The 13,803-nt window shown below is 39.5% G+C and overlaps 1 protein-coding gene across 1 annotated transcript in view; it reads left to right on the forward strand.

Moving 5' to 3' along the window:
* Positions 1–292: 292 nt before the first annotated feature.
* The window catches only part of LOC126234756 (protein quiver-like), a 62,996-nt gene continuing 49,485 nt past the window's right edge, over positions 293–13,803 (forward strand). Inside the window, exon 1 of the mRNA XM_049943505.1 lies at positions 293–431. Coding sequence (XP_049799462.1) covers positions 383–431 — 49 coding nt within the window. The 5' untranslated portion in view covers positions 293–382. The remainder of the gene's footprint in view (positions 432–13,803) is intronic.

Below are 13,803 nucleotides of genomic sequence, written 5' to 3' on the forward strand. Positions count from 1 at the left end.
GAAAACAATAGTAGGAATGGGCAAAGACTAGAATATAAAAACAAGATGTAGAGGAAGATAGGGATGAAAAGATTAGAACAAGACACGAAAAAGAAAAGACGACATCAAACGAGATGAAAGATGGACGACTTAAGGAAGATTGGAGCTTCTATGAGCACGCATCTGGTGGTTGCCAGTTCCCAAGCAGGCGACTTTGTCCGACAGTCAGTGAGAGCGGAAGAGGAAAGTGGCTGCTATCGGGCGGACGCCGTCTGACTGCGGAGATGTGACTGGCAGAAGGCTATCAAGTGTGGAAGTTCAAGGCTGGCGCCGTCACTTCTGCTCGACACAGCAGGCACCAGACAGCGCCTGGCTGCCGGCTGGTGTGGACCAGTCTCTCGCGATGCGCCGTCTGTTGCTGCTCGTTCTCTTCTCCGCCGCTGTCGTGACGGGTGAGTCTCAATTTACACTGGCGTAGTTGACGGCTTCCTGCGCTTCCTAATGATGACTGAGAGGGTCCTTGAACGCATTAGTGGACATGGCGACAGTGTGGGGCATTTCGCGTTCTCCTCTCGAGGTCCTAGCGGACTGTCACCACCGTCTGAGTAGTGGATGTTCCGTGAAATGCGGCACCCAGGCATTTGAATGACGTGAATGGTTGTGTGTGGTGTTTACGCAGTAGCGTGTACGATATCGTCTCTTGTTTGTGTTGTTACGTACGATTATGGAAATGAAACGAAAGGAGAGAGTGAAACGTCGTATCATAGCGCCATCCAGTTTATGGTCTCCAGCCGACGGGCTGATCACTATGCGTACCGTAAAACAGGGGTAGATAGCCATTCGAGGGAGTTGTCCAACGGCTGTGATTATCCAACTTCCCGCTTTATAGCGCTGCCGGTCCAGTGATTCACGTCTTTGGCGCGACTGACACGTAGATTCTTACCTTGACACTTTTTTTCAGAAGAAAAGTAAGTATTTTTCATAATTTTACACCTTAACATTGTATGCCATGTCAATACTTTTCCTGCCGGCCGCGGTGGTCTTGCGGTTCTAGGCGCGCAGTCCGGAGCCGTGCGACTGCTACGGTCGCAGGTTCGAATCCTGCCTCGGGCATGGATGTGTGTGATGTCCTTAGGTTAGTTAGGTTTAAGTAGTTCTAAGTTCTAGGGGACTGATGACCACAGCAGTTGAGTCCCATAGTGCTCAGAGCCATTTGAAGCAATACTTTTCCATTTTTCCGTACGTTACATTGTGAGTAGTTACGGGTATCTACAGTTCAGGGTTAAATAGGTCTCGCTGCATACTGCCATGTTTCTCTTTGCGTTCTAGTCCACCATGGTTGATGGCGCGCTATGGCCATCTCTACCTGGGGATTATAAGAGTTGGCCACACCACTTTCCGTATAGTTAGCCACGCCGTAGAAGTTTGTTTAATTTTTAGTTGTGACGGGTATTCGTTGTTTTACTGATACCAACTAAGTACGTCCCCAAAATTGGTTCTACTAAAGGCAGATGGAGAGAAGAAGACCTTCAAATTGCTATTAATACAGTAAAAAAAAAAGAAAAGATACTTATTCTGTCAGAAAAGATACTGTATAGTTTAATATTCCAAGCAAATCCGTAGAACGAAAAATACAAACCGCTTGTGATCCAAAAACTGCAATGGGGCTACGCTCCTACTGCGTTTAGCAAATGAAGAGCGACTTGTGTGATTTCCCGTAATTGTCTCTATAAAACTTATCTGTAACAAACAGTTCAATAACAACATGTTAAGATTATTGGATACTCTTTCTAGCGATTTCCTGTTTGTTTTTAAACTTTTTTCCTGCTGGCCACCTATCCCTTGCGTTTCTGGTCTCTAACCTTGATAAATGGGTGATATGGCAAAGTGTTACATTCTTTTTTTTTTTAAAAAAAAATCGTAGTTAGTTTGAAACTTGGTCAAACTTCGTGAGCGAAGTCTTATTTTTTTTATGAATATCTAAAGCTATATATATATAAATGTTCCAGTGTTTTTTTGCGTATTAACGTTTGATGCTGTTTTATCCTAGTGGTCATATCCCAACATTCCACTGCGGTGAGGTACTGGATTTAACTGAGGTAATTGAGACTACAGACTACGCAGAAACACCTCACGATCCTCTTTCCGGCCAAATACGGACGATGAAGATTTCTGTCAACGGAAGTTTCACAACTTACTATCTTTCCGTTCAACTCTGTAGCATTAGCGTGTGTTCTGCTAATGATAGGTGCCGTAGTTTACCTTTAAGAGGCAACTTGACCGTCTCCACACAATGACGAACGGTATAACGTCTAGGCCCAACACTTTGTAATGGCTGTCTCGTTCTGTCTTGGTCTGGAGATAAGCTATGTCTCTTTCACAGGCAATGTTTGAAATGTGGGTGAAATGTCTTTACATGAGCAGCAACAAATTTGTGATGTATGTTAAAGAATTGTTGTTTTGTCCTACAGAACAAGGACGAGTTCAGGCGATAGTAGTGAATTCGTCTGTCAGACGGGAACTACGTACTTCACACCATTTGTGACAGGAATATAGTAACCCTCCTATTATATAAGGGTTCTACTTGTACGTGGAGACCGATTTTGTAATATATTTAATGAAAAATGACTTGACATAGTTATCACATGTAGAAGAGATTGTATCTTTGACAGCACTCAACCAAAGATGTTGCCTGAGTGGCAGGCAGTAGCAAACGTTGCCCTCTGTTAAAGGTAGGATGTAAGACTTTATAGCTAGTGGCTAGCTGTGAGAATTTAGTTGTTGGCCTATGGACGAAGCGTAATACACTTTTATAAGGTAATGAAACTTTGTATATTTAATTTTAAGTACGCAGCAACGCAATGCGGGATTTTGCTAATTCTAACAGTACCGACCCTTGAATGTAGGAACCAATAGGTTGATTAGGTATACCCGATTTGTAATATTTTGTGTATTTTGTAAACCTGATACAAGGAAGTTAAATTTTGGAATCTGTTTTGTCAAACGGTGTAAGACCTTTTGTCATGTAACTATCCAAGTATTAAGGTTTATAATTTATATAAAAAACAGCTACCAGCCACATGTATGGTTTAAAAAGGTTTATTATCTTCAGACCATAACCGGTTTCAGATTTTTCTTTACAAATCCATCTTCAGATGGCAGATTACAAGCATTCTTAGTTGGACCTAGTTTTGTTTGTGTTATTCGTTTCCTGCACTGGGAAAGAAAAGAAATATTTTTGTTGTCATATCGGTAATGGTATTTTTACGAAAGATTTACTTCTTTTACAAAATCTAATTGCTCAGGAGATGGTTTTTATAAACATTAGTAAACTTGCAGGTTAGTGTACTAACGAGCTGTGTAGTTCTGCCTGACGAAATATTCGTGCGTTTATGTTTTCGAACGAAAGCTTAATACACTTTTCAATATGCACTATGTGAGTGCTATTCCAGTCAATGGACGTCACTTTCAACCTCATCATCTTAATTACACACACAGCACACACGAATAACGTTTACAAAACGTGGCCCAGCTTCACATTACAAACGAGAACAATATTTGCAAAGAGCTTACAGTCATAACGATGTTAACTTACAGATGCTGTATAGTCGATATGGGTACAGTAAAATATCTCTTTGCTATTGTATGAAATTAATCTAAAACGGAATAAATAAAATTACATACAAATAAGATTACAAACATTATATGTAGTACAGAATTACTGTGTGTTACTAATTATTTGTTACAATAGTAGGAGATAAATTCTAATATATGACATAATAAGCAATGCACATGTTTTCATTATGCAATTTTTCAATGACATACAAGCAGTTTTTGGGTCCTGTATACTGAATGTTTTTGATGGAATATTAGGCTTAAATTATTTTCAAAAAGTGAAAGCTTCTTCAAAGTTATTTAGGAAGGGGGTGTTAACTGGCTCTGTCTGTTCATTCAAAATGAGATCAGGGAACCTGTTTTTATGTGTATGAATCTCAATCTCCTCTAGGTGATTCAATGTGAAACCTTTGTCTTTGAGGTGTAATATCTGCAGGTTGTTTTCTATATTCTCAACTGTATGAATACCATTACCGATATGACAACAAAAATATTTCTTTTCTTTCCCAGTGCAGGAAACGAATAACACAAACAAAACTAGCTCCAACTAAGAATGCTTGTAATCTGCCATCTGAAGATGGATTTGTAAAGAAAAATCCGAAACCGGTCATGGTCTGAAGATAATAAACCTTTTTAAACCATACATGTGGCTGGTAGCTGTTTTTTATATAAATTATAAACCTTAAGTACAACAGCCACGTTTCTCAACATGTCGACTTTCGACAAAATAGCGATAAGCTTACCTAGCCAGGTAATGAGAATGTTACATGCGTTCAAAAAATGTAAGATTGATGTAATGAAAACAATTAACAATATAAAATTCAACAAAAGATGTCTGTTAGAAAAAGTGACCCCAAATTACGTTATAGTTAAGGTCAATAGTCAAACAAAAGCTGCTAAGCTTGCTAAAGTAAAATGTGAAGCTATTTGGATAAAAACAGAAATCAAATTACAATATAAGAAGAAAGATAAGCTGAATAAATCTATGTACAAGCTGCATTTACAATTAGGAAATAGTCTCACACCTCTACAGTTCATATATGTAACACACCATATTAATCATGCTCTTAGCAGAGAACAACAACAAATCTCCTCTAGGCACAAGAAGAAGTTAAAATCCCTCATTCAACTCAAATTAAAGGAACCACTTAACATTGGTGAACAGCAGAAGCACATATTCTATAACAGAGTGGTAAACACAACAGATATTTCTTTCAATCCCAATGAACGTAACCTCTTAGATAAAGGCTTCAGGCATAATATTGCCCCAAGATTAATTAATAAGAACATAAAAGACCTAATAGCAGCTACAAAACTGGCATGTGACACTGCCAAACTTAAGTCTAATGAGAAAAATGCGTTGGCATATAAAGCCAACAAACTCATCACTAAACACATGCTTTCAAAAAATAATATAATTAATAATGAACAAAAAATTCTTAAAGATATCAATGATAAACTTACTGCTAACACAGCTCTCATGGTAAAGGCTGATAAAGGAAATTCAGTTGTTGTTTTGTATGAATCAGAATATATTGAAAAAACTCTTTTCAGTCCAATAACTTCACAGAACTAGAATCAGACCCCACAGCAAAATTTCAACCTAAACTTCGTAAATTACTCTACAGTTTTGAATCCTTTTTAAATAAATATGAAATTCGGGACTGCATTACCATGAATCCAACTGCACCGAAACTTCGGTCACAGCCTAAGATCCACAAAGAAAATTCCCGCATACACCCTGTTGTGAACTCAAGAAACAGCCCAGCATACTACATAAGCAGAAAATTGAAGGATCTCCTTACCACTTACTACATGTTCGAACATAGTTATACAGTTAAAAACACAGTGGACCTTATGGAACATATCAAAGACATCCACATACCACCAACAGCTAGATTTGCTTCACTAGATATTGTAAACCTATACACTAACATCCCAGTAGATGAAACAATTAACATAATAAAAAGTAACCTTTTAAAACACAAAAAGATCATTCTACCAGAAATATGTGAGTAAATAGAGATCCTCACACTCATTTTGTCTAATAATTACTTCACCTTCAATAATAAAGTCTATAAACAAAATGATGGCCTTGCAATGGGTAGCAGTCTTGCTGGATTATTAGCCGATATTTACATTAACCATCTTGAGCAAAAGTTCTTCTCATCCAATAACCAAATGAACAGTAAAATAATTTACTACAAGAGATACATAGATGACACTCTATTACTTTTTGATGGTAAGAGCAGCGAAATTGATGCCTTAGCTGAAGATCTGAGCAAATTACACAACAACATCAAATTCACAGTGGAGCATGAAATAAATAATAGCATCAATTTTCTGGATCTCAAAATATCAAACATAAATAACAAACACCATTTTGGTATCTTTCGAAAACCAACAACCACAGATGTTACCATCAGTAACACATGCTGCCACCCGAACCAACATAAGATGGCTAATTTCCAGTCAATGCTACATCGTATGCATAAAGTCCCCCTCACCCCCACCGAACAACACAAAGAAATCAGCATAATCAAATCAATTGCCCAAAATAATAGCTATGATGCTTCAATCATAGACACACTCTCTCAAAAAACAAAAGAAAAAATTGCTAGCAATAAGTCTTTGCAACAAGCAACAGCCACAGAACTATGAAAGACAAAAAATCAGTAAAATATGTAGCCCTACCATATATAGGCCCACTTTCATATAAAATTTCCAACTTATTCAAGAAGAAGAATGTCAAAATCAGTTTCTCTACCAATAACAAACTCCAACAAAGAGTCATACACTCACTCCCACACAATAGCATACCCCATAAAGATCTGGAATTTATAAACTCAAGTGTAACAACTGTCCTAAATTCTACATTGGCCAAACAGGTAGAGCTTTTGAAACAAGATTCAAGGAACACCTTGATGCCCTACGTCTGAAAAACCTAAGCAAATCTGCTTTTGCCATTCATCTTGCAGAAAACAATCATACAGTTGAGAATATAGAAAACAACCCTCAAATATTACACCTCAAAGACAGAGGTTTCACATTGAATCTCCTGGAGGAGATTGAGATTCATACACATAAAAACAGGTTCCCTGTTCTCATTTTGCATGAACAGACAGTCAGTTAACACCCCCTTCCTAAATAACTTTGAAGAAGCTTTCACTTTTTGAAAATAACTTAAGCCTAATATTCCATCAAAAACATTCAGTATACAGGACCCAAAAACTGCTTATATGTCATTGAAAAATTGCATAATGAAAACATGTGCATTGCTTATTATGTCATATATTAGAATTTATCTCCTACTATTGTAACAAATAATTAGTAACACACAGTAATTCTGTACTACATATAATGTTTGTAATCTTATTTGTATGTAATTTTATTTATTCCGTTTTAGATAATTTCATACAATAGCAAAGAGATATTTTACTGTACCCATATCGACTATACAGCATCTGTAAGTTAACATCGTTATGACTGTAAGCTCTTTGCAAATATTGTTCTCGTTTGTAATGTGAAGCTGGGCCACGTTTTGTAAACGTTATTCGTGTGTGCTGTGCGTGTAATTAAGATGATGAGGTTGAAAGTGACGTCCATTGACCGGAATAGCACTCACATAATGCATATTGAAAAGTGTATTAAGCTTGCGTTCGAAAACATAAACGCACGAATATTTCGTCAGGCAGAACTACACAGCTCGTAAGTACACTAACCTGCAAGTTTACTAATGTTTATAAAAACCATCTCATGAGCAATTAGATTTTGTAAAAGAAGTAAATCTTTCGTAAAAATACCATTACCGATATGACAACAAAAATATTTCTTTTCTTTCCCAGTGCAGGAAACGAATAACACAAACAAACCTAGGTCCAACTAAGAATGCTTGTAATCTGCCATCTGAAGATGGATTTGTAAAGAAAAATCCGCAACCGGTCATGGTCTGAAGATAATAAAGCTTTTTAAACCATACATGTGGCTGGTAGCTGTTTTTTATATAAATTATAAACCTTAAGTACAACAGCCACGTTTCTCAACATGTCGACTTTCGACCAAATAGCGATATCCAAGTATTGTTAGCTACGTCAGTAAGTGATAATTGTAGAACAGTTGAGAAGTTCACTGATTTGGAAGTTAACGTAAGATGTTTCATATCAGATTCTGTGAAGGAGAAACTTTATTTTGAATACAATTTTTGAACTAAAGAATTCGCTCTTAGCATATCCCCTTATCAGTAACTCATCCTCTTCTACATCGTGTTTATTTAAATCCAGTGAATATTTTTGAAAAGAAATGATTTTTCGATCAGAGTAAAAAAAAATTAATGCTCCAGAATTAGAAAAGTATTAATTTTTGTAACAGTTTCAATGCGAGTAGCATTGCACAGCGCTGAGCCAATGTCCAAAATTATCGCTGAACATTTGCAAGGTTATTCATTTATCAACTAATCAACTGACATTATTTGTATGAAGCTATTTTACGGCCGGCCTTTGCTGAGCCAAGATGTAATATTTTGTATGCCTACTGTGGAGAGAATAGAATACCAAGATTACATCCGTTGCGACTCAGGAGCGAAGGAAAATGTATTTCATTGTTTATTTGCATAGGGAATTTTATCAGTTTATTGCACAGGGTCATAGAACTCGGTGCTCATGACACTGAGTAAACTTCAGAGGGATTGATTTCGTTATAGGCATTATATACTGGTTTTCCAGATTAAGTTGTTTAATTTTTCTTTGGATTACAGTAAAGCTGATTAAGCACACCATTTGCTCGACAACACAACACACAAGAAATTTGGATATCACAAAATAATATTATTTTTAAAGAACGTTACACTTGGCGGTAGCTCCTCCAGTCGTTCGCTTTCTAAATCTTTCTAAATTTTTTATATTAGAATAGTCGATAAATATATTCTGTTCTCTCAACCATTCTGCAGCAATAATAGTAGTTACATTTTTTTGGCGCAACACTGTTTACTAACTTGTATAAAATTTTTCCACAGTTCATTGGAATTCTTATGCTCCACCTTGTTTTTTTCATTGAGTTGAGTGTCGAAATTTTGTCTTAGGATTTGTACTCTGCATGTGATTTAAGATGCTGCACAAAGCTGTTAAGGTTCCGGCGCCTAATCTCACAATTAAAGATACCGAAATGGACAACTTTCCGATTATTGACAACAATGCTGAGAATGATAATGACCACTCTGCAGTGCAACAGTTTCAAAACACCACAGACAATGTACAAGCCGATTCTAAGAATAATGAACAAATTCCTGACACTATAATTTCACCCACTAATCTGATTAGTAATGAGACGGTAGATTCGCGTATTGCGCATGCCGTTGATCTGCACATGGCTGATGTGCACAATTCAAATCTTGATTGTTTAACGAATGAGGTCAATAATTTACCTACGTTTTACACAATTAACCAGATGGCCAATAGTATGTCAGAGGAAAGAATAGTGCAAAGTGCTCAGTCTGTTACTGGAAATCCGTCGGATTTTAGTAGCAGTAATTGTGCGGATAATGCAACAAACGAGACGTCCATGGTTGTAGATGATGCCTTAACACCACAAAACACAACACAGGTACCATCCGACCCATCAATTGAAAAGAATACGGAAGCGACGCTGCAAACTCTCATGCAAATGATGGTTAACCTGATCACTGAGGTCCACGAACAATTTTCCAGTATACGAGAAAACCATGTTGACACCACCACACAGTTCAATGAACAATTTTCCACCATACGTGATGAGCTTAAATCGTACACAGAAACGACTGATAACCGTCTCAGACAGGTAGATGCAGATATTATGACCAGTGAAAAACGTCCTTGCGACACAATTGAAGCGATAGCCAGGCAATGCGCAGACAGTACCAAACCGTTGAGAGATGACATAAATGCTTTAAGATATCAATGTAGTGAACCTACAAAAAGCTTACAGATGAAATCCAATCAGTTAATGAAAGAATAGATCAACAAGACCTTCGATTAGATGCACTTCTTGAAGTTCCCACAGAGACCACAGAAAAGCGATACAAAGACTTTCTCCGTAAACACACAGAGGAAAACAATCAGTTGTTACCGTCATTAGCAGTACAAAGACAAGAAGTAGAACAGCAGTTACTCACTAGTCTTACAATCCATGTTGACACTAGTATAACTTCCGTTACAGACGAGGTTAATAGAGTAAAACAATCACAGAACCAAATACAGACAGATGTAACTGATTTCAAAACCACTGGTGACACACGAATCCAAAAAGTTGAAGAAAAGTGTACGGATGACGCTGAGTCTTTAAGCTCTCGTCTTGAACAAATTGAGCTGGTGCAGGACCCTGACACAATTAAAGCAGATTTGAAAAAGACGAACAAAACTAGACGCAAACTAGAGAAGCAAGTCGACGCTTTGGATTCAAACAATTCCACACACATTGTTACGCTCACGGAAACATGTGATGAGCTATCGTCATGATTGGAAACACTTGAAAATCAAACCGAAAATAAACCAGACGACGCAACTCCCATTCCGTTCACCATCTCTCGAGAATATCAGTACATGCAGCAAACATTAAATCAGCTTGATGCATATAACAGTTCGCTACATAGGAAAGTTAACAGTTTGCATCAGGAAGTAGGCAATATCAGAAAATTTTCTCCACGTAATCAGTTTCAAACCAACGTGCAACAGCAACAGTCATCTACTTTACAGCCTCACTATAATATGAGCTGACTACAAAGAGTGCTTAACTTTGATACAAGCCAGCCATCTCACAATCAGTTCTTTTACGGCGCCGAACCCTCTCAAAATCTACAACGTGAAGGATTCGACTATAAATATTTCCTATCTGTAAAGAAACTCAAGGTATTTAGAAATAATCGCACAGACCTGCATCCCCTTGATTGGGTGCAGCGATTTTCATTTAGCGCTGCCACCCAACTGGCCAGTGACACACAAGCTGGAGCTTTTTAGAGGGAGAACCTTCGATGCGTATGAGCCCAAAAATGGTTCAAATGGCTCTAAGCATTATAGGACTTAGCATCTGAGGTCATCAGTCCCATAGGCTTAGAACTACTTAAACGTAACTAACCTTAGGACATCACACACGTCCGGAACCGCGGGACTGCTACGGTCGCAGGTTCGAATCCTGCCTCGGGCATGGGTGTGTGTGATGTCCTTAGGTTAGTTAGGTTTAAGTAGTTCTAAGTTCTAGGGGACTTATGACCTAAGATGTTGAGTCCCATAGTGCTCAGAGCCATTTTTGACATCACACACATCCATGCCCGAGGCAGGATTCGAACCGGCGACCGTAGCAGCAGCGTGGTTCCGGACTGAAGCGCCTACAACCGCTCGACCACAGCGGCTGGCCGTATGAGACCGTGAGCAAGACAATGCCACTCCGTCGAAGACTTTGAAAATGGTCGGAAACGACTCAGCGAGACATTAAAGATCAACTAATTAGTTTTTCCAATTTTGAACACTCCAGTTTTCCAACTATGACCCAGTTCTTTGAGTATATGGTTCATCAAAAGCAGTGCCTGACCGAATCGTATAGCCAATCTGCAATCATACAATTATGCATCTCAAAACTTCCGCGCTTATTACGAGTTTCCCTTCTCACCGGACAACAAAAGGAAAGCATTTCAGCCTTCAGTGACTAATTACAATTACTAGAAATTCAGCAGTCGGACTACTCTTTTGTCAATAAGATCTTTAATAACCGCAATCAAGTTAACAACTCATTCGGTTACAACGAGCAGTCCCGCCCATTCCACAGCAAAAGAAATAAAAGATTTGGTTCCGATAAGGATTTTCATGGACATGCTAACAAGAGACAACATTTTGATAAACAGTGTATTCAGCAGCAGCAACTATATCAGAATTTCGACGTCAACAATCACAGTTTCCAGCCGCAATTCTTGCCACAGCTGCAGCAGCCCGGAAATATCCAAAAACAATACCATCGACAAGCCCAGCCGAAGATCAATGTGCCACCGCCCCGCTTTGCCAGTAGCGCCCAGTCCAGTAATTTTACGCAACCGCAATGGAATAAATTCACGCACAAAAACCAATGGTCACAGTCAAATCGAAACGATCAACAGCAAAGAAATTTTCACCACAACCATGAAGGGAATTTAAGCGTAATTTTGGCAACAGCAACTTTCATTACAATCAGCCCCAGCAGTCTCAGTTCATTCTTAAGTAACCTAATGTTCGTTTCCATCCACTGTGGCATTCTGCATACCAAAACAACGGTACAGTTCATACAATTGAACCATCACAGCTGGCCACTAGCTTTAAGTCTTACATCCTGCATTTAACAGAGTGCAACGGCAACTGCTACTGCATCCTGCGCGCCTCCACTTATCAATCGATTCACCCACTCAGGCAACATCTTTGGTTCAGTGGTGTCAAAGATACAATCTGTTCTACATGTGATGACCATTTACAAAATCGGGCTCCACGTACAAGTATACCCCTCACACTATAAAACAATACCGATCATTATGAGCCATCATACACTCTAGGGAAAAAAAAAACGGCTCACCGCGAAGTAATTATCCGATTGGGAGGGAATCGGTATACCTAATGTACATGTACCGATAAAGAAATGATTACAGTTTCAGAAGAATTGGATGATTTATTCAAGAGAAAGAGTTCTACAAACTGAGGAGTAACGCATTGGTTAAACTCTGACCCTTACGCAAGCAGTTATTCCGCTTGGCATTTATTGCTGGGGGAATAAAGCGCCAAATTCTGTCAAACTGACGCGTTATATCGTCAAGATCCGAATCTAGTTGGAGATTCCTGCCCACATTGCTCCATACGTTCTCAATTGGGAATCATTCGACAGTCTTCCTGTTTAAGGTAGGATTTGGCAAGCACGAGGACAAGCAGTGTGTGGGCGGACATTATCTTGCTGAAATGTAAGTCCAGGATGGCTTGTCATGAAGGTATACAAAACGGGGCGTTGAATATCATCGCCTTACAGCTGTGCTGTAAAGGTACCGCGGATGACACGTCTTATGGTCATCGGGGTCCAGTTCGAAGCGGCACTCATAAATGAAGACAATTCTACTCCAGTCAATGAGATTCCAGGCCGAAGACGTGTCTGGAGACGCATCGGATAGCGATGAGGTACCAACCTGCTGTCGCCCGCCATACAGCTCGACAACCAGGAGTGATGGTCTCAAAAATGGTTAGCACCTGAGGTCACCAGTCCCCTAGACTTAGAACTTCAAAAATGGCTCTGAGCACTATGGGACTTAACATCTATGGTCATTAGTCCCCTAGAACGACTTAAACCTAACTAACCTAAGGACATCACACAACACCCAGTCATCACGAGGCAGAGAAAATCCCTGACCCCGCCGGGAATCGAACCCGGGAACCCGGGCGTGGGAAGCGAGAACGCTACCGCACGACCAGACTTAGAACCACTTAACCTAACTAACCTAAGGACATCAGACACATCCATGCCCGAGGCGGGATTTGTACCTGCATATCCATGCCCGAGGCAGGATTCGAACCAGCGACCGGAGCAGCAGCGTGGTTCCGGACTGAAGCGCCTAGAACCGCTCGGCCACAGCAGCCGACAGTGATGGTCTGAGGTGCGATTTCTTTCATAACAGGACTCCACTGCTTGTCATTCGCGGAACTCTACCCTTACAACGCAGCGGTAGGTCGACGATGTTCTACTCCCCGTTTTGTTGTCCTTTTGGCAAACAATCCTGGGCTTACATTTAAGCAAGATAATGCCCGTCCACACACGCTGAGAGTTCCTACTATTTGCGTTCATGTTTGCCAAATGCTGCCTTGGCCAAGAAGGTCGCCCCAACTGAGAAAGTTTGCATCATTATGGGCAGGCCCCTCCAACCAGCTCGGAATTTTGACGATCTAACGAACGAATTGGACCCAATCTTTCACGATATCCACAACTCTTTGAGTCTATGCCAAGCCGTATGACTGGTTGCATAGGAGCTAGATGTGGACCAAAGAGTTACTGACTTGCCCAATTTGTGCAGCTCTTTCTCTTAAATAAATGATCAAATTTTTTGTAATGGTAGTCATTTGTTTGTCTGTACATGTACTTCACATCTACCTATTTCCGTTCCATACGGATAATGGCGCTGCCTTTTTCCCTTTTTTTCCTGTTAGCGTAGTCGTGTTTCTTTTACTCTACTCCTAGTCCACT

Source organism: Schistocerca nitens, chromosome 2, assembly GCF_023898315.1.
Source record: "Schistocerca nitens isolate TAMUIC-IGC-003100 chromosome 2, iqSchNite1.1, whole genome shotgun sequence".
NCBI classification, from domain to species: Eukaryota; Metazoa; Arthropoda; class Insecta; order Orthoptera; family Acrididae; genus Schistocerca; species Schistocerca nitens.